General features: G+C 57.1%; 1 protein-coding gene across 2 annotated transcripts; it reads right to left on the bottom strand.

The window, feature by feature from the left end:
- Positions 1–10,015: 10,015 nt before the first annotated feature.
- Positions 10,016–18,189, bottom strand: SLAMF8 (SLAM family member 8). Of its 2 annotated transcripts, XM_032845628.1 has the most exons (5): positions 17,974–18,189; positions 15,332–15,640; positions 11,875–12,180; positions 11,690–11,794; positions 10,016–10,832 (listed from the first exon to the last, which is right to left on the bottom strand). In XM_032845628.1, the coding sequence occupies exons 1-5, from the start codon at positions 18,062–18,064 to the stop codon at positions 10,768–10,770; spliced, it is 876 nt and encodes a 291-aa protein (XP_032701519.1). In that variant the 5' UTR covers positions 18,065–18,189; the 3' UTR covers positions 10,016–10,767. The 2 variants fall into 2 exon arrangements, with proteins under 2 accessions (XP_032701519.1, XP_032701520.1); XM_032845629.1 differs by lacking the exon at positions 10,016–10,832 and having other exon boundaries at positions 11,711–11,794; positions 11,879–12,180.
- Positions 18,190–21,624: the final 3,435 nt, after the last annotated feature.

The following is a 21,624-nucleotide window of genomic DNA, read 5'->3' as shown; positions in this document are numbered from 1 at the left end:
GCTCCTTCAGCTCAGGACAGGTCCCAGCTCCTGCCGGTCTCCACCTGGCATCCCTGGTCCCGAGCTCCGCCCCCTCTCCTGCTGGGAGGCCACCGGCCCCTCCCTGTCAGGACCTGCCTCCACAGGCTCCCGGACTCTGCAAACTCCCAATCCGCAGCCTCCACCTCCAGCCTCCACCCGGCCTCCGTGCTTCCCCAGCCACACTTCCTGCTCCCTCCTCCTTCCGCTTCCCCTCCCCCAGCCTCCTCTCCACTCCCCGTCCCCTCCTGCAGCCCACCCCTCTCCTCTCTCCTCTCCCCTTTCCCTTTCTCTTTCCTTCCCCCATTATCTCCCTACCTTCCCAATCTCTCTCTCCCCACCTCCTTCTCTCTCCTTCCCCTCTCCCCCCACCCCTTTCTCCTCTCTCTCCCCCTCGCCCCCCCTCTTTTTCTCAGACAGCATTGTCTTAGGAGACAGAATGACCATTTTTGGTTCTATTATCCCAGGCTCTACTGGGCTCCCAGAGAAGGGGAAATGGTGTCGACTTCGTTATCTTTGAGCTGTCCTGGACTGTCCTGCTACCCTCCCATCTCCGTGAGACCAGGCTCCCCCTGAGGGCAGAGCTGGGTCACCTCCTTTCTCAGTATCTACTCCCTTCAAGAGCCCACAGGTGCTCCAGGCTTCCCAGGCCAGGGCGCCGGGCCCAGCTCTCCCGGGCAGGTGGCCGGGCCCCGAGCTTTGGCCAGCAGGCTCTGTGGAAGCTGTTCCCTGTACGGCGGGGGCTTCTCATTCCCAGCTCGTGAAGGACTTGAGGAAACGGATGTTGACGATCATTGCCATCACAAACTTGCTTGGTCGGGATTGGAAACTGCTGTTGTAACTTTGCTCCTGGATTCCTTCCTTCCAACACCCAGGAGCCTTGCCAGGAGCACAGCGCAGGCGCAGAGAAAGTGAGCCGCGGGGGCGGGCACCACTTCCTCCCTAGCTCTCTACCTGCCCCTCTGAAGCCCATGTGACCATAGCACTCAGACTTGTCCACCGAGGCTGGACCTCCCTCCGACGCCCCCTCACTGCCTGCTTAGACCTTGAGCAGGCATCTCAAATTCAGCACGTCCCGACCCTGCCTCGCCCCCCCCCATCTGCTCCCAGCTGTCTTCCCCACTGCACCTGAGGGCAGCTCTGTACCCCGGCTCCACTCCCCCTGCACATCCATGTCCAGAAGTCCAGCTGGCCCCACCTTCAGAGTCCATCCAGGGTCCCACCCTCCTCTCCTCCCTCGCAGGCTCCCAGCCTGGGTTCCAGCAACAGTGCCAGGGCTGAGCCCCTGCTTCCTCTCTCGCCCACCTACACTTCGTTCTCAGCAGGGAAGCCAGCATCCTACTTAGACCATTCTTCTACTCAAAATGCTGAAACGGCTTCCCATTTGACTCAGAACCAAGGCCGAGGTCCTCACACTGGTCCTCCTGATCCTGCATGGTGCCTCAGGGACCTACCCTATGGCCCTCCTCCCCTCGGCTCTCCCCCACCCCATGCCCGAGCCATACTGGCCCTTGCTTCGTGAACAGCGCAGGGGCTCAGCCCACGAGGTCTCTTTGCCCAGAACGGCTTTGCTCCAGATTTCCCAACGGCTAACGCCTCACCTCTTTCAAGCCTGTTCAATGCTCTCACGGAGCCTTCATTGAGGTCGGAGGGCCTTCTGCCCACACTCCGGATGGCCCTACCCCCTCTCTATTTTTCTTTAGCCCTGAGAACGCATCCCCCCCCCCAAGATGCTCTCATGGTTTTACTAACTGACACCCCCGCCAGTCACCTCCGTGGGGGTGGGCATCTGTGTTTTACTCACTCGTGCACCTAAGATGCAAGAAAATTCCAGGCACGTAGGAGGCACGCCATGCACTTTGTTTCAAAGATTTCTGGAGGCTGGGGGGAGATAGGCAAGCTTCGGCAGGGGGTCCGCAAGGGGGTGGGAGGTGGTGGGAAGCAGCTTGTCTCGGCCAGAGGGGCTCTGAGCTCCCTCAGGCCCAGAAGGCCGTCTGAGCCCAGCCACGGGATGATGGCACCACGGGAAGGGTGCCATCCAGACAGAAAACCTCCCGACCTGAGACACCTGGCTTCCCCAGCGGAGGGGATGTCTGGAGAACAGCCCCTCACTGTCCGCCTGCACCACAGCCCACCCCCTGGGAAAATTCCAGAATAATGCTCATGACAGTCGATTTCGTTCCCTGCAAGGCTGGAATAGGGGTGCTCTGAGGTCAGTGGAGGGAAAGGTCCTGGGAATGGGGGTACCTGGGGTCGGCTTCAGAGCTTGGGTAGGAGAGCAGGGTGGATAAAGGGCCGGTATTCTCCCTGGGAGGGGCAGGAAGACCCTGGAGAAAGGGGAGGAGTGCGTGACAGGCTCAGGTTCAGGGGACAGCCGGCTACCTGGGATGGATGGTGTGGGTCTGGCTGCTGGTGGATGAGCCATTTCCACCATAAGGCCTTGCTGGGGAGAGGCTAGGCACGGTTCGTGTGTCATCTTGGATGCTGGTCAGAGAGGGGTAGGGGTGCGGGTGAGGAGGGTGTTTCCTCCTCCATCCTACAAGCTGAAGAACCTCATTTCTTCTGCTGAAAATCGTCCAGGGAGGCCTCATCCCTCCGGGACTGCAGCTTCCTCTCCACCTTCCCCTGCCTCCTGACCCGGTCAGCACAGGAGCCTTCCTCTTCTCGGTGGGGTGGCAGACCAGGAGGGAGGCGCCAACCTCATGGCCTGGCTGAGGCTCTGCTGGTCCCTCAGGCAAAGAGGCAACTTGGTGATGGGCTGTTTGCGTGTCCTTCAAACGGCGTGGTTGGACAGCCTCACGGGAGGCTGAGTGTGAGGGGTTAGGATGTCCACTAGGGCCAGTAGTGGCCAGGTGGCCACGGCTCCAAGGGATGGGCCACAGCAGACCGCCAGTCCCCTCCTCTGCCTGCCTAAGAACACCCGTACCCCAGAGCCCTGACTCCTGCACCCCTGACTCTCTGCCTTCCCCTCCCCTCCCTCCCCTCCCCCAGGCACTCATTGACCCCTCAGGAGAATCTGGGACATTTCCGGCCTGGAGTGGCCGTGTAACACAGATACTCCTGTGTCTCCCCACTCCAGTTTGTGGCTGAGAGCCCCAGGCGGGCAGTGGCTGGCCTCCATTCTGGGGGGCTGCACCCTCCCTCCCATTTGCCAAGGCACTCCAGGCCCTTCTCTCACCAGCCAGCCTGACCCTGAGGCAACTCCTCTCGGTGTGGGTGTCGGTGTCGGTGTTTGCTCCCCGCGCCTTGACCCGGCTAGGGCGGCTTAACCCACGCTGGACGGTTGCGGCATCTGACTGTCGCTTCCCGGAGGTGTCTGAGCGTGCCAGGGGCCCCTCGCCCAGGAAAACTCTCCAGAGCAGCCCCGGGGGCTCCACCTGGGCGGTCCACGTGGGACTCAGGGCGCCTCGGCCCTGGGTAGGGGAGAGAGTCTTCCCTGACCCCTCTCCGCAGCTAGGCCGCGCAGCCATTCTTCACGAGGCCACCCGAGGGAGCTTTTAAACATGCAAGTCTGGTCCTGTCCTTTCCCTTCTTAAAACTCTTCAGTGGCCTCCTTTCACGTTAGAATTAAATTTTAAATCTGACCGTGTCCTACCAGACCCTGCACGGGCTCGCCTCTGCCCTTGCCTCCTCCCTGCGTGCTCCTCCTCACTGCCCTCTGGCCGCGGGTGCGGGGGAGGGGGAGGAGGCTGGGGGGGGAGGAGGCTGGGGAGGGGGAGGCTGCAGACACCCCGCTAAGCCAGGAGCTTTCCAGAGGGCCTTCCAGGGGGCCCTGGTCCTCAGCGCAGCAGGCCTTCCCGCTCTGCTCGGTGACGCTCGGTGACTCCTGTCCCCGCAGGGCTCTGCGTGGGCCGGTCCTCGGAGACAGTTGTGTATCGCCCTGTGCCAGCACCAGCTTTCTCCCTTGTCATTCTTGCTTGACGTTTTCTCCTCTTCTCTGTGGAGCTTAACACAGTTTTAATTAAACGTTGTGTGTATTTGTATTTTTTAAAGATTTTACTTATGAGGGCACCTGTGTGGCTCGGTCAGTTGAACCTCTGCCTGCAGCTCAGGTCCTGGTCCCGCCCCAGGTAGGGCTCCTGGCTCGGGGAGAGAGCACCAGCTCCATGTCTGAGCTGCACACTGAGACCCAAGGCTCCTCCAAGAGCCCCCTTAGCCACCCTCAGACGTAGGGGTGCACCCACAGGTACTTTGGTCCATCTTTTGGAGGGCGAGTGCAGGAAAGGGGCTAGTACAAGTCCCAGATTCCCATCTGCCCAGGGAATTCCAGGATTCTGGATTCCTGGAGCATGTTCTAGAAAGGCAAGAGAGAGCTCCAGGTGGAGTGGGCTCGGCTCCATGCCCGTGGGGGAGCGTCCCTGCACTGCACACCCAGGGCAGTGACCCCCTTGCCTAGGTGCAAGGGGGTTACTCTCTGTGCTCACAGCCTCTGGGAACAACTGGACAGGGATGGGACTGGCAGACATCCTGCTCTACCTGTCCTTGTCACACACAAGCCGCAGAAGAGGGGACTCTCCAGGAACAGCTGCCCCAAGTTGGCTGGGGCTCTAGCGGCTGACTCCTGCCTTCCTTTGGTGTGCAGCTCCCTCTTGTGTGAGTCCTAGGTGAGCGCTCTACATCTCCTCGTCCCTTTTGTGTTCTGCCAGGAGGGGAGCCTAGGGATAGACACCTGCCAGCCTGGGAACACAGGGAGCCCACACCCTGATGCTGCTCTAGGACACCTGCCCAAGGAATCCCCCGGCCTTACCTTCTTCAATCCCTGCCCAGTGAAGCTTTGCTCCCAGCCAGAGTCTCTGTCCCTTTCTCGGCTTCCTTTGGGGACCTGCCTGGCCCTCCCTGGGGACAAAGTTCTCATAGGCCAGGAGATGACTTTGAGCACAGGCTGGAGGCCGTATTACCGTTGTTGGCACATTGCTTCCCCCATAGGCTGTGAGCTCTTTGGGGACGGGGGTGGGGATTCCACCATTCAGACTTCTTGGAAACCCAGTGAGTGCTGGGGCGCCGGGGGGCAGCGGGTGAGTGGACAACACTGACCGAATGGACACCTGCGCACATTTCCTCCCCTACCTATGCCAGTTCAAACTTTTATCCCGGATTTTGTTAGGCCAATACCCCTTCTGACAAGATGTTTTGCAACCCTCCTCCATCCCCTGGAGGGAGGATTCTTGACCCCAGCTAAGCTGATCAACCTAGATCTGCTTGTTGGGAATTTTAACCTCCAGGGAGCCATCGGGGAACAGCAACAGAACAGATTTATTCCATGGTGGCCCTGAGGAGGTTGTCCCAAAGCCACCTGGCTGTGTCCCGGTTCCTTGGTGTTTTCTTTGGTTCTCAAATGTTATGCACTGAATATTTGTGTCCCCCTCAAGTTCATAGGCTGAAAACTCGTTCCCAAAGTGATGGTATTTGGAGGTGGGAACTTTGGGAGGAGACGAGGTCCCAAGGTGGAGCCCCATGAGTGGGGGGAGTCCCCTTAGAAAAGAGACCCCAGAGAGCTCCCTCACCCCTTCTGCCCCATGAGGACATAGTGGGAAGCTGGGTGTCTGTCCATGAACCAGGAAACAGGCTCTCACCAGACACCGAGCCAGCCAGCGCCTTGACCTTAGACTTCCCAACCTCCAGAACCACGAGCAATAAATGTCTGTGGTGTCTAATTTGCCCAGACGACGGTACTCTTTTACAGCAGACTGAACTGACAGGGACCCTGAGCTACCTACAACTTTCTGAACATTTCCTTCTCCTGCTTTAGTTAAAACCAGAGCTGGTTTCTGTTCCTTGCATCTGAAGAACTCTGAGGCCAGGGTTTTCGCTTTATCCTTAGATATCCCGAAGAACAGGATCGTTCCAGCGGCCAACGGTGTGAGACTGACTTATTTGGCCAAAGTCGTGATGTTCGGTGCATCCTTGGCCGCGACCTTCCTCCTTTCTGCCGACCTCGCCTTCTTTTCAGCTCTGACGCCTCCCCCGAGCCGCACCCCGAGGGCAGGGCCGAGGAAAGGAGGCTGGAAGAAGTCTCGTTTGCAGGAAGCTGGCGTGTTTCCCACACACACGAGTCGACTCCGTTCATTGGCCTCCTTTATCCCATACTCCACTCATTCTTTCCATCCACATTTATAATTCGTTTGTGATGTGGGGAGGATCTTAGGGTTGTCTAGGGCAGGAATGGCTAATAGGCTTCGTCTTGACTCCCAACCTCAATTAATTGGCCCGAGTCACTTGCGCGTCGTGCTGCCTGCGGACTCCGTGGGAAGAATGTGTCATCATGACTGCCGCACGCCCGACAGGGTCCCGGAGGGCGGGAGTCTGTGTGCACGTACTGCACGTTTGTCATTCCCGAGCTAATGCAACTCCCCACCTGGTAGGAAGTCTCTCGTCTGCAAGGGCTCTGAGATGGTTTCAGCTTCAGCACGTTCTCTGAAGCCGCTCGCCGCACGTGGGGCTTCCTCCGCTTGTGGGAAGTCCTCCCTGGCGGCACAGGGTACAGGGGGCAGGGCTGGGTGGACGAGATGAACCTCCAGCTAACCCCGCTTCTGCCACCGACCAGTTACGTAATTCTGGGGAGGAACAGTTTCTCTGGGTCTCGGCTTCCTGCCTGAGAAATGAAGAACTTGAACTGAGAAACCACAAGATTCCCTTCCAGCCGTAAGATCCTATTACTCGTGTGAGTCATCGTCTGCCTCTCGGGGCCCCCTGCCAGGGGCCTCTGTTGTACATCCTGGCTGTGCGAGAGCCCTTCAGACCACGGGGGACCTTCCGAGTCCTTTGTCGTAGGCTCCGTACGACCGGTTTCTTTAATCGTTTTTTCACAGGATGAGGTCTCTAGACTTTTCTCCATGTGGGTCATTCTCTTCTCGACCCTTGAGCTTCCCAGTGGCCTGCGGTGCGGTGGGCGTATCCCTGCCACTTGCCAAGTGCTCGGCCTCCTGCCCCATCCCTGGCAGACGGGACCCATGAGGACCAGGGCACAGCCCGAGGGGAGGCACCCGCTGAAACCTTCCCGGGTCTGGGGGTGGGGGTGCGGCGCGGCTCTGGAGGCCTCCCCTCATGCTGCAGCAGCAAAGCTGTGGGGAGCCGCGGCGTCAGACCTGGAAGGAGACGGTGCTCGCCCTGAAGACCAGTTACTGACCAAGGGCTGATTAACCGAACAGGTGCTGCTTCTGAACAAAGATGGGAGGAAGGTTTCCCAGAGATGTCGTTTGCCAAAAAAATTTTTAAAAAGATTATTTATTTATTTGAGAGAGATTGTGTGAGCAGAAGCAGGGGGGAGGGGCCGAGGAAGAAGTCGACACCCCGCCGGGCAGGGAGCCCGAAGTGAGGCTCCATCCCAGGACCCTGAGATCATGACCTGAGCTGAAGGCAGACGTGTCACCAACTGAGTCACCCCGGTGTCCCTACGAAAAAAAAGTTTTTAAACAAGGCCCTGGGTATTCCTGTCTCTACTGATGAAAACAAACACGTCTGTCTCACCCTCGCCTTTTGCTATGCCCCCTCTCCATTCTCGCTGACGTCACGTCTCGTGACCCCGACACCCTAGCCGCTCTTGCTTTCATGCTTTGCACAGAAGGATAGGTACAAAGGCTCGTGTTCAAGGAAAATTTAACAAAAACAGAGAAAAGCAAAAACAGAGGGACAGGGTTCTGGTCTGACCATGAGCCAACTGGAAACAATGGTGGAAAGGTCGTCACGGGAGGAATCTGACTCCCAAACAGACAGGGGTGCTCCTGGCTACGCTAAGCCCAGGGACGTGTGCTGTGAAGACCCCAGGGTCCCACGTGCGGTGGCCCCAGGCCCCCACTCAGATCCTCCCCATTCCACTCTCCCCCACCATGCCCTCTCTGTTTTCACCCAGCCAGCCTGGCCTCCACTCTATTTTTTTTTTTTAATTTTTATTAAGATATAATGTATTATTAGCCGCAGGGGTACAGGTCCACTCTATTTTTTGAAAACACTAACCGCGCTCCCCCTCCGGGGCCTTCTCAACATCTGGTCTCCAGGCTAATCCCCCCACACCCCACGGTTCTCTCCACTCGCCTATCTGAGACGGGCTCCCTCTCCCCGACACATTATTCTCTAGACTTTTACCCTGCTTTCTCTCCTTACGAGAACCCATCAAAGCTGGCACATGCTTCCTTGCCTATTGCGTTTCCAGCATATAAACTCCATGAAGGAAGGACATTGCTTCACTCACTTCTGGTTCCCCAGGGCCTCAAGCTGGACCCAGCGCACGCCGAACCGCCCATCGATACTTGTTCTGTGCGAACTGTACACCGTCAGTCCCAGCGCTTGCCACACACACACTCTCTCTCAGAAGTCTTCTGAGTTTTCTGGCGGAGGGCGTTCATTAGTCTAGTACTTGACAAGTGAATCACGAGGGCTGGGAATATCAATGTATTCCAGCAGCACGGATCCGTTTAAAAAGCTCGGGTGTGCTGCCCCGTCAAACCACTTAATAAGGTCACTAAGAGGGAACTCGTGAAGGGAGAAATGTAGGCCCCATTCCATCCAGAACTGCTCTGATCTGAGGTGGGGCCCAGGAGACGAAGGGAAGGAAGGAAGGAAGGAGTTACCGTGTGTGTGATTCCCCACATAGTCACCACGGCTCCTTGCTGGATCCCCGGCTTTCTCTTTCACATCATTTTTAGGGACTGAGGACAGCTTTGCATAAGATGTCAGTGGCCACAGGGAAAGCCTCCAGGTGACAGGAGGAGGCAACACCAGTTGCCAGGTTGGGAGGTCCTGTGCATTGTACAGGAGGACTTGGGGGAAGGTGAGGGGACAGAGTGGGCACAGGTAAGGCAGGAGGAAAAGACGAAGCCTGGAGACCAGTTGTGGACCTCTGAGCAGAGCCAGAAGGTAGGGAAATTCCAGAATGAGTTGAGTGGATGAGTGGGGTTGTGAATCTAGAGGCCGATTGTCTGACCATTTGACGAAGGTGAAGTGACTGCCCAGCTCCTGGGGGAAGGAGGGGGGATCCTTGCACAGGACTGACCTCATGGGCGGAGCGATGGAAACTGTCCCGGGAATATACCTCATAGCCTGCCTCTGTTTCTTCAAGACCTCCTTCCTCTCTAGTACCAAGCCTTGAGGGAGGTCCCAGAAAAGAATCAGGTGGCACCTGGGTGGGAGTAACGGTGAACTCGCCAGCCACGAACCCCAAGTAGAAGTTTCCAATGGCGAAGTCCCAGAGTTTTCCCAGACAGAACCACTTATTGGCAGATGCTGTTTTCCAAAGTTGGCCACGTCACAGCTTCCATCCCACACGCTGTTCTGAGACAGTGACCTTGGCCGTCTTCACACTGAGTGGTGGAGCCTTTGTCTCTTCCCCTTGAGCACGAGGGCATCTTCTGCTCTTGCATCTGAAAATGAGTGTAGCAGATTCTACCAGGCCTCCGCCCCTGTTCCCTCCGCACTTGTTTTCTGCTCAGCTGTTCTGGCTCCTCACTCTCTTGGCCTCAGGCAGAGGCCCTCAGGCTGAGCTGCTTTTCTTGAACTGCCCCCTCTCTTGAAGGGGTGCAAGAGCTTTCTGTTGGCTGCGGAAAATTTAATACCTCTTTGGTGGTCACTGTGCTGGAGAGAGCAGAGAGAACCTCAGATCCTGCAGGAGGCATGGTGGTCGGCAGAGATGGTGAAAACATCATTTGCAAGGTGTTACCTGCAAAATGGCACCCACCCCAACCAGGCTATGTCAACCATCTCTTGATTGTCTCTACCTGTGAATTACCCTTGAGGGGCCACGATGTCAGACAACCTGACAGTCCTTCATGCTGGAAAGAGAATCCCTGTCCCCTGCCTCTCACCTTCACCTATTTCTAGATCTTTTCTTATGATAATGTCTCAGACATCAAGAAACATCAAGGTCTCAAACTACAGGGGCTGGGCTGGGCCCAGAGCTGGAAGTGGGGTGGTTCAGAGTTTCTCTGTTAGTTCAGATGTCTAGTGTCTTTCAGCGTCTGGGACCCAGACTGGAGGCAATCCTTTGGTGCCAATTAGTTAATACTTGCTTTGGTCCGCTGGGCTGCTCTAACAAGATGTCACAGAATGAGTGGCTTCAACAACAAAAATTTATTTTCTCATAGTCTTGGATGCTAAAAGCACAAGACCAAGGTGTTAACAGGTTAAGTTCCTTCTGAGGCCTCTCTTCTTGGCTTGTAGATGTCTTCCTTCTCTGTGTGTCCTTCCATGGCCTTTTCTTTGTGTGTGCATCCCTAGTGTCTCTTCCTGTTTTACAAGGACACCAGTCATAAGGGATTAGGGCCCATCCCAATGACCTCATGTAATTTTAATCTTCTCTTTGAAGTCCGATTTCCAAATACAGTCCTATTCTGAGAGATGGGGGATTAGGACTTCAACAAATGGACTTTGAGGAGACAACTTCTGCCTGCAACAGTATTTCATGAACCGTGGTGGGGGTGGTGAATGCCCGGGACCATCAACGTCGCTGTGGATCCTGGAGAACTTCAAGTGTCTTTGAGGGGATGGTCTGTTATCTTGCCCGAAGCAGAGCCAGGAGAGGGGTGGAAGCGGGGATGGGGTTGGGGGGCATGTGGAAGGTTGTGCTAGTGTTTTCTGTTGGGTAGCTCCCAGTGCAATAGCTGTCTAGGCTGCTCCCGGAGATGGGACAGAAGTCTCAGTGGAAGCACAAGGCCCATGGTGGTTTCCGGACACCAGCGTGTTCCAGAGCATCATGTGCTTGGGCAGTGGGCTTCCTGATGGTCCAGGCAACAGTTTATGTCCTCCTTCATCCAGACCCTACACAAGGGGGTTTTCTGTCTCTGGAGTCACTCTGTCATTACAGACGTCCTTCTGCTTTTTCCCTGGCAAAGAGATCAGAAAGTTACCCAATGATATCTGGACTCGTAGCATCCTTGGCTTGGCCTGAAGCCATCCCAGACAGCCTAGGGTAGACATCTCCACAAAGCCCAGGTCTGTGGGGTGTTTCTGTCAGGGGCAGCACATCCTGAGGTTGAGGGAAGGGCTAAGCAGGAGGGCCGGTTCAGAATCCAGCCACACCTCTGAGTTTCCCCTGCTCTCTTCTCCTTGAGAAGGAGGCCTCATTAACCCCTAGCCAGAAAGTTTCTTCCTTCAGAGGCATTTCCTAGGAATGGTAGGCAAGAGTGGGTTGGGATTCATCTAGACTTCCACTCAGCAAACCTTTATCTGTACCAGCGTTGTTCCAGGAACCATTGCTAGTTGCCTGGTGGGGTGTTAAGGCAGCCTTTAAGGGGCGGAGAATTCAGTGGAAGAGTAAGTGCAGTGAGCGCTGTGACTAGGGTAGGCAATGGAGATTAAAGGAAGAACACCCACTCTGCCCAGACCAGGGGAGGAGGTCAGGAAGGCTTCCTGGAGCTGGTGTCCCTTGGAGATTGTGGAGGAGATAGTCACATGAAGAGGGGGATTGGGTGGGAAACCATGGAAAGGGTGTTCCAGACAGAGATAATGGCATGTGCAAAAGCCTGAAGAAATACATAAGACAAGAGTTCATTTGAAGAACTGCAAATGAGGCTTCATGTAGATCAGTCTGATTGGACACCAGAGTATGAGTCAGGAAATGTGTTCGCAGAGGTAAGGAGGGCAGACCATCTGAAGCCTAAAATGGAGGAGGTCCAACCATGTTCTCCTCCTCCGCAGACCCCCCACCTCCACACACCTCTGGCACCTGCAGGACTCCTACCTGAGTAGCAGGAGTGCCAGGCAGAGAGGAAACCAGCCAGGGTCAAGAGCAGGGAGATGGGCACCACCACCAGCAGCACATCTTTGTAGGAGGAATTTCCTGGGGCTGGATATGGAGGGGGCGGGTCAGAGAGGGGCTTGATTCTTCACAATCCCTCCACCACTGACCCCAGGCCTTTGGCATACCTGCCTCATGATGGCAGCTCTCCCAAGGGGTGACAGTGGCCAAGTCCCAGCTGACAGGGTTAGACACAATGCAGGAATAGGTCGTGCTCTTGTCTCCTGGTCCCAGTGAAACCCTCAGCACCTGTCCATCCGTGAAGAGGTCGCTTGGCTCCATACCAAAGTCAATGGTCCCTTCCCGTCGCCAGCTATAGGTTATGTCACTGATGTTGGGGGCCCAACAGGACAGAAACACCTGGCAGGTCTTGGGTGGCTGAGCCTCTCCTGGTACAGCAATGAATACTTGTACCACGGGTCTGGGCACCACATCTAGACAAGAACAGTAGAGCGGGCATGGGTTACAGTGATGCTGGGAAGGGCATATCGTGCCAGTCCTGGGATCCATGCAGGGTTAGAGGTCACCTCTGACCAGCTTACTCTTGCTCCAGAACATAGTCTGGCTTCCCATTGCCCACAGGACAGAGGCTGAATTCCTTAGTCTGGTATTCAAAATCCTTCATGACATAGTTGATGTCAACCTCTGTAGCTGTAACCTCCTGCTGGTCTTACTCACCTACCCTGATTAATTTCCTGTTCTCCCAAGCACGCCATACTTTCCCATATCCTGGGCGCTTTCATCTGGCTCAGCTGTGCACATATGTCTTTGTCTTCTCTTCCTCCTAGGAAACTCTTACCAACCCTTCAAGACCCAGCTTGAGCACATAGCTTGCTTTTCTGATCATGAAGCCTTCCCTGACACCGCAGGCTTGGAAGACTCCAAAACTCTGTCTGTCCTTTGTCTTAGCACTTTCCTCATGACATATCAGGCAGACAGGTGATAGGCATCTATTAAATCAGGCAAGAAGACAAACACATTCCTGGATTATTAGAGCTTTCAGTTTGGTGAAGAAGACAGGTGCTGACAAGTGACTGAATAATTAAGGAAATAATTACAAGGGTGCAAACTGCGGGGGAGACCAGGGGGTGGGGGCTCTGTTTCGTTATGTTCATAACCCAGCTCTCTAGGTGCTCAGCCACCTGGACCGGTGAACAGATTGGAGTCTCAGCCTCCCCGGCAGAGGCTCGCCTTTTCTGTATAGGTTGATGAGTAAATCCCGAGTCTCTGTGGCAATGGGGGCCAGCGGGAGAGCATTCTGGTGACAACGGGAGGGCTCTGTCTCTGACAGCATTCCAGAGTCAAGCAGAGTAAAACCTCATTAATGCCAGCTCAAGCTGGTGGGATTTGTGATATAGAAAAGGAAAGATTTGCTGGGTACCCTAATAGTATAAACAAAGATTACCGTGTGTGTATGTGGGGGGGGATATTTACACTACTTAGGAGGACAAGCTGCTTCCAAACACTATCAGGCACAGTAGAAACACCCATTGACATTTCTAGCAACTGATCTGCTAATTCAAATCATTCTTATCTATTGTCAAAGCAGAGCTCCCAAGGACGGCTGCTGGCAGCGTCGTGCAATTAGTTCTAATCATGCTATGTATTTGGAAGCAATAAAACAGCAATTTCCTTAAAATCTGTAATTCAGACGCTGAGAACAAGGCATTTGAGAGCTTAGTGGTGTGGGTGCTGCGCGTGTTATCCCATTCAATGTCCTCATTTCACACGTGCAGCGGCTGAGACTCAGAGCAGGAAGAGGCTCCGGGGCTGCCTGTATGGTTGTGGAGGTTATTCACTACACAAGGGCCCTGGGCTAAGGGGATAACCAGTGAGGGTGGGGTTGCTGAAATCCAGCCAGCGCTCCGCCTGCCAAGCCGTGCAACTGGGTTCAGGGCTGCGTGCATCCAGGACACACGAATAATGGCAAGCTGGCATCCTGAGTGGCTCACAGACAACCCGCTAGCTGTCCCTGGGTTCGTGGTGGGGGTGGTTGGGGTCCTCTCTCCTTCCCCGTTTCCTTTCTCTCCCTCACTGTCTTCCTCTTCCTAGCTGTCACCCTACTTTTCATTCTTAACAGTGGACCTTTTTCTCCCCATTGCCCTACCAAATTTCTGAGGTTTTACTGAAATAGTGATTTGGGGTACCTCACATTCTTTTTCCAAGCCATTAGACAGATAAATGAGAGCTAACAGGCCATTTATTTTTCTTGATCAGCAACAAATATGGTGGAAGGGGAGGCAGTAGAGGCGGAGATAGAGGTGGTGATGGTGGAGGTGGTGGACATAGACGTGATGGTGGTGGAGGTGATGGTGGAGGTGAAGGTGGAGAAAGTGAAGGTTATGGTGAAGGTGGTGATGGAGGTGACGGTGGAGTTGGCGGTGATCGTGGAGAAGGTGGAGGTGTTGGTGAAGGTGGTGGAAGTGATGGAGAAGGTGGAGGTGATGGTAGTGTTGGAGGTGATAATGGAGAAGTTGGAGGTGATGGAGAAGGTGGAGGTGATGGAGAAGTTGGAAGTGATGGTGATGGAGGTAGAGCTGATGGTGGAGCTGATGGTGGAGGTGATGGTGGAGAAGGTAGAGCTGATGGTGATGGTGGAGGTGATGGTGAAGAAGGTGGAGGTGAAGGTGATGGTGGAGGAGGTGATGGTGGTGGAAGTGGAGGTGGTGGAGATGGAGGTGATGGTGGAGGTTATGGCGGTGGAGGTGATGGAGAAGGTGGAGATAATGGTGATGATGGTGGAGGTAATGGTGAAGAAGGTGAAGGTGAAGGTGATGATGGAGGAGGTGGAGATTGTGGAGGTGAAGTTGCTGGAAAAATTAGCTCGCCCAGTGGCCGGTGAAGCCAGCCACCCCAGCTGAGGTGTTGACTGGCTGCATGGACGAGTCTGGCAAACCACGGGGAGCAGAAGACCACCCCCACTGAGCCCCGCCACGCTGCAGGTGGTGAGAAATTAAAATAGCTGTTTTCAGGCAGTAAGTTTAGGGGTGGTTTGTTTTGCAACAATGAATAATTGAGACCCATGAATGTCATATAGTTAAAAGTCTCTACGTCTAAAGAACTCTTCAAAGCAATATGAAATAAACATTCCATGCTTCAATTATGTTTTAATTTTTAGTAAAAAAACATTGTGTCATAGTTTGGCAATATGTTTTTTCTTGTTAGTGTTTTGTCTAACGATGGCACATCTTATAACCGTAGCATTCTGGAGTGTAGGCCAGACCTCTGTCTTGGATGTGTTCCCAGATGCAGTGTATCCTGCCTTTGTGGGCAGCTACGTGTACTACCACTCACGACGCCCATTTGATCAATGAGAAAGGTGAATGCTCGGGAAGCTTTGCATCGTGTCCAAGGCCACGGAGCCTAGAAGGGACCCCGCTGGGATTCGGGCAAGGACAGTGGGGTGGCAAAGCCGGGCTGCCTCACACAAGAGGGCACCTGGGAGTCCCTGAGGAGCTTTCTCAGACGTGTCCCAAATCAGCTGCAAGGCCCAAGGCCAGAGGTCTCCCCAGCTTCCGGGACGCAGGACCCCTTTCCAGAACTTTCTTTGTGGGCAGCTGGAGAGCCAGTGTGGGGTGCACTCACCGTACACCTTGAGCTGCAGGACCTGGGTCCGGGACCGACCGCCCGTGTCCACCAGCAGCAGGGAGAAGTTGCCGCTGTCTCCAGACTCCAGCGGCTGGAGCTCCAGGCTGAGGTTGCTGTGCAGCTGGGCTCTGCCCAGGAAGCGGGAGCGGTACAGAGTCTCTGGGGTGCCCCGGAAAAATGTGGCCAGGAGCTCCTCGGAAGGCCAGAGAGATCTCCAGATGGCCTCTCGGACTTGGAAGCCGGCAGGGCGCTCTGCCACCAGCAGCACGGAGCCCCCAACCTGGCCGTGCACTTGGGCGCTGGAGGCTGCGGTGGGAAGAAATGCTGGAAGAACGGAGCCCCGTCGCTGCCTGGCCAAGGCTCCTCACCCCTCCCGGGCCACACTCAGGCACCCAGCTAAGCGGCTGCGAAGCACACTCCCTCCACCCGAGCAAGGTGCACTGTGCTGGGGGCTGGGAATAAAAGCACAAGGGACAGAAGCCTGCGTCTGTGCTCCGGGCGCTCACAGAGGAAGCCCGACTCTAAGCATATTAAGTTAGGTCCCACGATGGGGAAGAAGGGATGCCCTGGGAGAGCACAGGTGCGGCGACGGCCTTGGGGGCTCTGAGAAGTGGTTAAGCTGAGACCAGAAGGAGGAGAGGGGATCAGCCAGGTCGGGTGGAGGAGGGCTGTGTGGAGCAGGGATGGGGAAGTGTCGCGGACCAGGGAGGGAAGCCGGCCTGCAAGGGCCTGGAGGGCATCCGGAGCGCCTGGTTCTGGGAACTGAAAGCAGCTCTCTGCAGGGGAGGAAGACGCCTGCGGAGTGGGTGGGAGTCAGCTCCTGCAGCTTCGCACTAGAGCCCTGGGGGGCCTCGCACAGGGTCTAAGGTGAGGGAGTAAGAGGGCGAGACGCGGGTTAGAGGGCCGCACCAGCAGGGGTGTGGGGGCACTGGAGCAGGCCGGTCTTCTCCTGTTCCCCCGCCTGCGCCTGCGCAGTGATGGGGGCGGCTGAGATGGGGAGGAGTGGGAGGACTTGTGTAGCCAGGGCGTCTGGTCCTAGGTGTGGTCTGGGGAGTGACGGCGAAGGCCGTGGAGGGCACCAGGGACCCACAGAGCGCTGTTCTCCGTGGTCCGGAGCAGGAGGAGAAGCAGGCTGGAAGCCGGGGAGATGCTGAGTTTGAGGGCTCTGGGCGGTGCCTTTGCGGTAGGGAGGACTGACTCCTTCGCTGTCCAGTGCTGCTCATCGTTGAACACCGCCCCGCCCCCCCGCCTCCCTTGGCCTCCCCATCTCTCAGGGGCAGGAGGTCCGCACTGTTTCTCTGCGTGGCCCTGCAGCTGGGGGTGCTGGGTCCCTCTGCGGTGATTGCCTGTGGCTGCGGCAGGAGCTGCCACGCGGGACCACGGGTTCCTCTTGTCTTCTTCCTACCCCCACACCCACACCAGCAGGAGCATGGAGGAGACACTCAGCACATTGTACTGGATGAAAGACAGGAGTCCCCGAGGAGTCCCCGGGCGTGGCACGGAGGACGCAGGGGCAGAAAGCAGCACACAGCTCGTGTGGAACGCGCCCAGGTGCTGGGAGTGGGCTCGAAGAGCTGTGTGCTGGGGGTCACTCGGCCAGCCCCCCACCCGTCTCACTGCCCTCTGGGTCCAGCTGCAGCGGTTGCTTCGGGGGGAGACCTGGCCTACACAGAGGACAGAGCTGGATGCTGGTCAAGGCTCCTTGGTCTGTCTTGCCCTAAGTCTGCCGCAGACCTGCTCTGTGACCTCACCCCATGGCCCTGGTCCCTTCTGTGGTCTCAGCCCCGAAACAAGAGGGTGTAGCCAAACGGTGGGATGCATCTGGTTTACCGTTAAGGGGACTTTTTGCCTTCCACATCCCGGGATTTGAAAGATTTGTGCACCACACAGGTTCTTTCTCCTTTGTGAGGATTTCCCGCACATGCTTGGACAGGCCCAGGAGGGGGACACTGGCTGAAGTCATCTCCAAGTCCCTTGGAGTCCCTGGTGGGAATCTGGGCTCCTTTGACTCCTGCCCCCGGGCCGTGCAGCGCTGGTCCCTGTCACGTGTGCCGCTTGCTAACGGTGGGGGGGGGGGAGGTCAGGCAGCAGACGGGAAGGGGGTCGCGGGGGTCGCCCTTCCCACAGCACACCCTTCCCACCTGCCCAGTCCATGTGCTCTGTGTGGCTCGATCGCCTTCTCGCCCTCCCCAACACCCCACTCCTTCACACAGACCTGCGGGAGGCAGCCTTGGCTTCCCCCAGGCTGAGGGAAAGGCACCCATCCTTTTCTGAGCCTGCTCTGCCCTGCCCTCCTTCTTCCCAGACTGTAGTAGAATTCCTTCACCCTTCCCACAACCAAGCCTTTCCAAACCACTGGGACCACCAGCCTCAGTTTTGAACGGCCCGGGGCCACGGAACAGCTCATGTCCCATGGACGTGGACGCTGCTACGGCCACCACCGCCTTCCACCCAAGGAGCTGCAGAGCTTGGCTGGGTCCAGCTTCCAAGGTCACCGAGAACATGCTTCAGTCTTCCCTGCCCCTCCCCAGCCCCTGGGCTCTCGCTGGGGTTGGGGTTCCTGCCCAGACGGCAGGCAAAGGGCCCTGGGGAGAGGCACCCAACTCTCTGAGGACAGGCCACACACCGGCCCCCCTTACCTTCCCAGAGAAGCAGGCTCCACAGGGACCACAGGGCCATCCTTCTCCCGAGGGGCCAGCAGACTCCTTCAACAACCCAAATCCAGAACATCTGGGGTCAAGTGGGTGTGCGGAAGGAGGCTGTGGTCCTTCTGGAAAGTCCCATGTTCCGAAGGAGGAATCTTTGACTCAGAACTGGATGCCCCGAAAATGAAAGTCTCCAGAGGAAAGTGGAAGTTGGCCTGGCTGGGCTCTTTCAGGAGTGGATTCTTGTAAGTCAGCCTCTTCCATGTGCCTGTGGTTGGCCAAGGCCGTCGCCGGCAACAGGTGCCTCAACACAAGCCACATCCTCCGTTTGGATCCGCCAGCCTTCTCTGCATCCCGCCGGCCCCACGGCTGGCTGCTTTCCTGCCGTAGCCACAGAGAACCCTCTAGATTGCAATTCCCTGTGTTACTTCTTTAAAATTCTTCCGCACCTTCCACTGCAAAAGATAATACCCTCAGCTTGGTGTACAAGGCACTCCTAAGTTCAACTCCAGTCTGCTGGTCCGAGCTGGGCTTCCCGGCCTGCTCCCATGCGAAGGCAGGATGGCCCCTCCGGGGAGCCCCCACGACACCCCACGCTCTGTGCTCACTCTTCCGGCAGGTGCGCTGCTCCATCCGGTCCTCAGGACCAGGGTCCGGGCAAGCTGCGGCCGGCCAGCTCCCACTCAAGCCATCCCGAGCCCCATGCCGGCTGGCTCTCCGCCCTCGGCACACTGTCTCGTGGTGGTTTTCTGGTCTCCACGGACTGCTTGCCGGCAAGGTCTTCACCTACTTGTGCCTGTGTTCCCCTTGGTGCTCGGCATACCGTGGGTGTTTCCTAAACATTTGCAAACGAGAGTGTGAATTCTAGACTTCTTGAGGGTCTTACTGATTTGAACCCAGAGCGAGGTTTTCACCTTGCAGAGGTCATGAGCGAGAGCTGGGGTGGGAGACTCGCCCTGGGGAGCCTGGGCCACTTTGCCAGCGCTGCCCCTCCTCACCACGAGTCTCTTCTCACTTCCAGTTACAAGGGTTCGCTTGAGTCAGGGGAGACTCTGCAGGAAGACAAGGGGAACCCCCAAGAGACACGCCAGGCTCGTGGTGTCTCGTCCCGAGGAACTCCTGACCTCGGCTTGGGACCCGGCCAAGAGTGAGGCAGGCATGGTGGCAGGAGAGCCGGGGGACTCTGGGATCGGCTTCCTGCTCTCCAGGGCCTCACAGCCCAAGTGTAGAAACAGGATATGCCTGGAAGGAAGGTCCCCGGCAGACAAACACGGCTCTGGCAATGGGCAGCGGGGGCTTCTTGCTGCAGAGGGGGTAGGGGAGAGGACCCTGTGGATGCGGGCGGGGGGCACATCCCCCAAAGTGGGCTTTGAGCTGCACCTTGATGGTAGGCATGAATTGGACAGGCAGAGAAAAGGGGAGAGCCAGAGGCTGGGGCAGGTTCTGAGCATGAAGTAGAACCGAGTGGGTACAGCCAGATGGGGGGAGTCCCAGGTGGGCTCCTGGGATGATGAAGCGAGGGAAGGAGCCCCTTAGGGCTGCAGTGGGTAGGAATGGAAAGGGAGGTTGAGGGTCCGCTCACAGAGGCCTGGAATACTGGCTTAGGGACTAGGCTTTTGTTTTGGGGGAAGCAGCTCTCCACCTTGCGGGACTCAGCCTTGGAGACTCTGGTTCAGTGGGGCTGGGACAGGACCCGGGAATCTAGTCTGGCCCGTGTGCCGCTCCAGGTGACTCTGCAGCTGGTGGGCCGAGGGAAGGCTCTGAGAAGGTCTGCTCAAAGGGAGGGGTTGTGGCCCGCTGTGAGCTGAGCGTAGCTGGCTGGTGGAAGGACAGCGTGCAGGGCAGGTTGGCAGAGAGAGAAGAGGCAGGAAAGCCTGGGTAGCAGCTGTTGGGATGGTCTGACTGGAAGAGGAAGGAAATATTCAGAGTAGAGAGGAAGGGACAGGGCGGAGTCAGGGACAGAATTGGGAGCCATCTGGCTTCACAGTGAGAGGCCGGGGGGTGGGGGATCCCATCCATGACCCCGCTGTGAATTCTGTCCTTTTTGCATCAGGTGTTTATTGAGCATCTACTTCTGTGCCAGGGGCTGGGGACACAGAGATGAAAGGCATGGCCCTGCCCTCAGGGAGTCTGCAGTTTGGGTGAGGAGACGGGGGAGGTAACCTGCTAATTACAGTTCGTGGGGCAAGAGTGCAGGTAAGGGTTTACTTAGGATGGGGTCTGGCGCATAGTCAGCTTTTAAAAAACCCTTAACCATTGTGACTAACTGGCCAGGGAGGGAAGAGAGGAGGGCAGGTCCATGCAGAGCAAGGGGGCTCGGGTGTGAGCAGCCCCTCCCAGACTGGCCCAGACCGGAAGCTCGTGAGGGCACGTCTGCGCGCCGCCTGGAGCCAAGGACAGGCTTCCCAAGTGAGGGAGCCCTCCAAGCCCGTGGAGAGGCGGATGGTGTGATGCTGGGCTGCCAGGCCTGGGACCGGGAGGGTGTGGTGGCAGGAGCTGGGCCCTTGCGGGGGGAATGTGGGGAATACAGACGCGGAATTCCCGCAGAGAAGACAGTGGGTGGCCACACTCCCTCAGAGTGGACTGGACCTATGTAGGGGTCCGTCCAAGCAGGGGCAGAGTTGCCATTGTCCCAGCCTCACATCCCCACCTCACGCCCTTCTCCTGGAGGGGAATTTCAGGGACGCTGAGGAAGGGGGAGGAGGAGGTTGGTGAGGGTCAGCAGACTTTCTCCCTCCGCAAAGGGAAGAAGAACTCCACGCTGTGTGGCAACTGGAGAGAGACGAACAGGGGCAGCTCCGGATGGGCAAGTCTGTGGGGACAGGCTCCCCCCGCTGCCAATCACTGGTTCGGAGCAGGATAATTACCCCGCCACTGGGACGGTGCGCTGGAGTCACTGGGCTGGGAGTTCAAAGGCACCACTCCCACATTCCTTAATTAAGAGAGCAGCTGGCAGCTGGGCCCTTCTGGAAGCCAGGGAGTCGCCGTGGTTCAGGGCTCTGGCTCCCTTGGCCCCTCTCCCCTAGCCCACCTCCGCTGTGGGCAGGGGCGGGAGCACGTGTGCCCGGGGGTCACGTGTGCTGCCTGAGCTCCATTCGGGGCCAGTGGAATCGGGGTATCCTGCCCCCTCATGCTTGTCCTTGATTCTTGGACTGGCTTGGGGACAGGCTAGGGCCACAACAAAAGACAGGAGAGATGCAGGAGGGACAAAAAGTGAGACAGGAGAGAAGGGGGAGAGCGGGAAAGCAGGCAGAGCTTCAGATAGGAAGGGAGGGAACCCAGCAGGCTTTCTGGGAGGAAAGGGGGCACCTCTGAAGGGTGGTAAGGGATGGGGGCTGAGAGGCCAGGGGGAACCCCACCTAAGCCACATCTTTATGTCTACATTTATCTTCTTGGTTCACGCAGAGAGGACCACCTGTCTTCAAGGTCTGTTGGCAGACACCATGCCACCAGGCACCAGCTGGCCCCAGAGGCTGCCCTGGGTGCGGCAGCCCGTGCACACCACTTCCCCATCGGCCAGCTCTGCAGCAGAGGTAGCTCCGCACGCGTGAAAACAGGGAGCCCGACCTCCCCTGAGATGACATTCTCATGCCTGCACTCATGGCCCTGAGCCCAAGTGCCCACAGCACCTGCCGTGCCTGCCCT

The sequence above is a fragment of the Lontra canadensis genome, unplaced genomic scaffold (genome assembly GCF_010015895.1).
Source record: "Lontra canadensis isolate GAN:19392208 unplaced genomic scaffold, GSC_riverotter_1.0 scaffold168, whole genome shotgun sequence".
Classification (NCBI taxonomy): Eukaryota; Metazoa; Chordata; class Mammalia; order Carnivora; family Mustelidae; genus Lontra; species Lontra canadensis.
The sequence above is the reverse complement of the archived record's forward strand: the minus strand, read 5'-3'. Positions and strand labels throughout refer to the sequence as shown.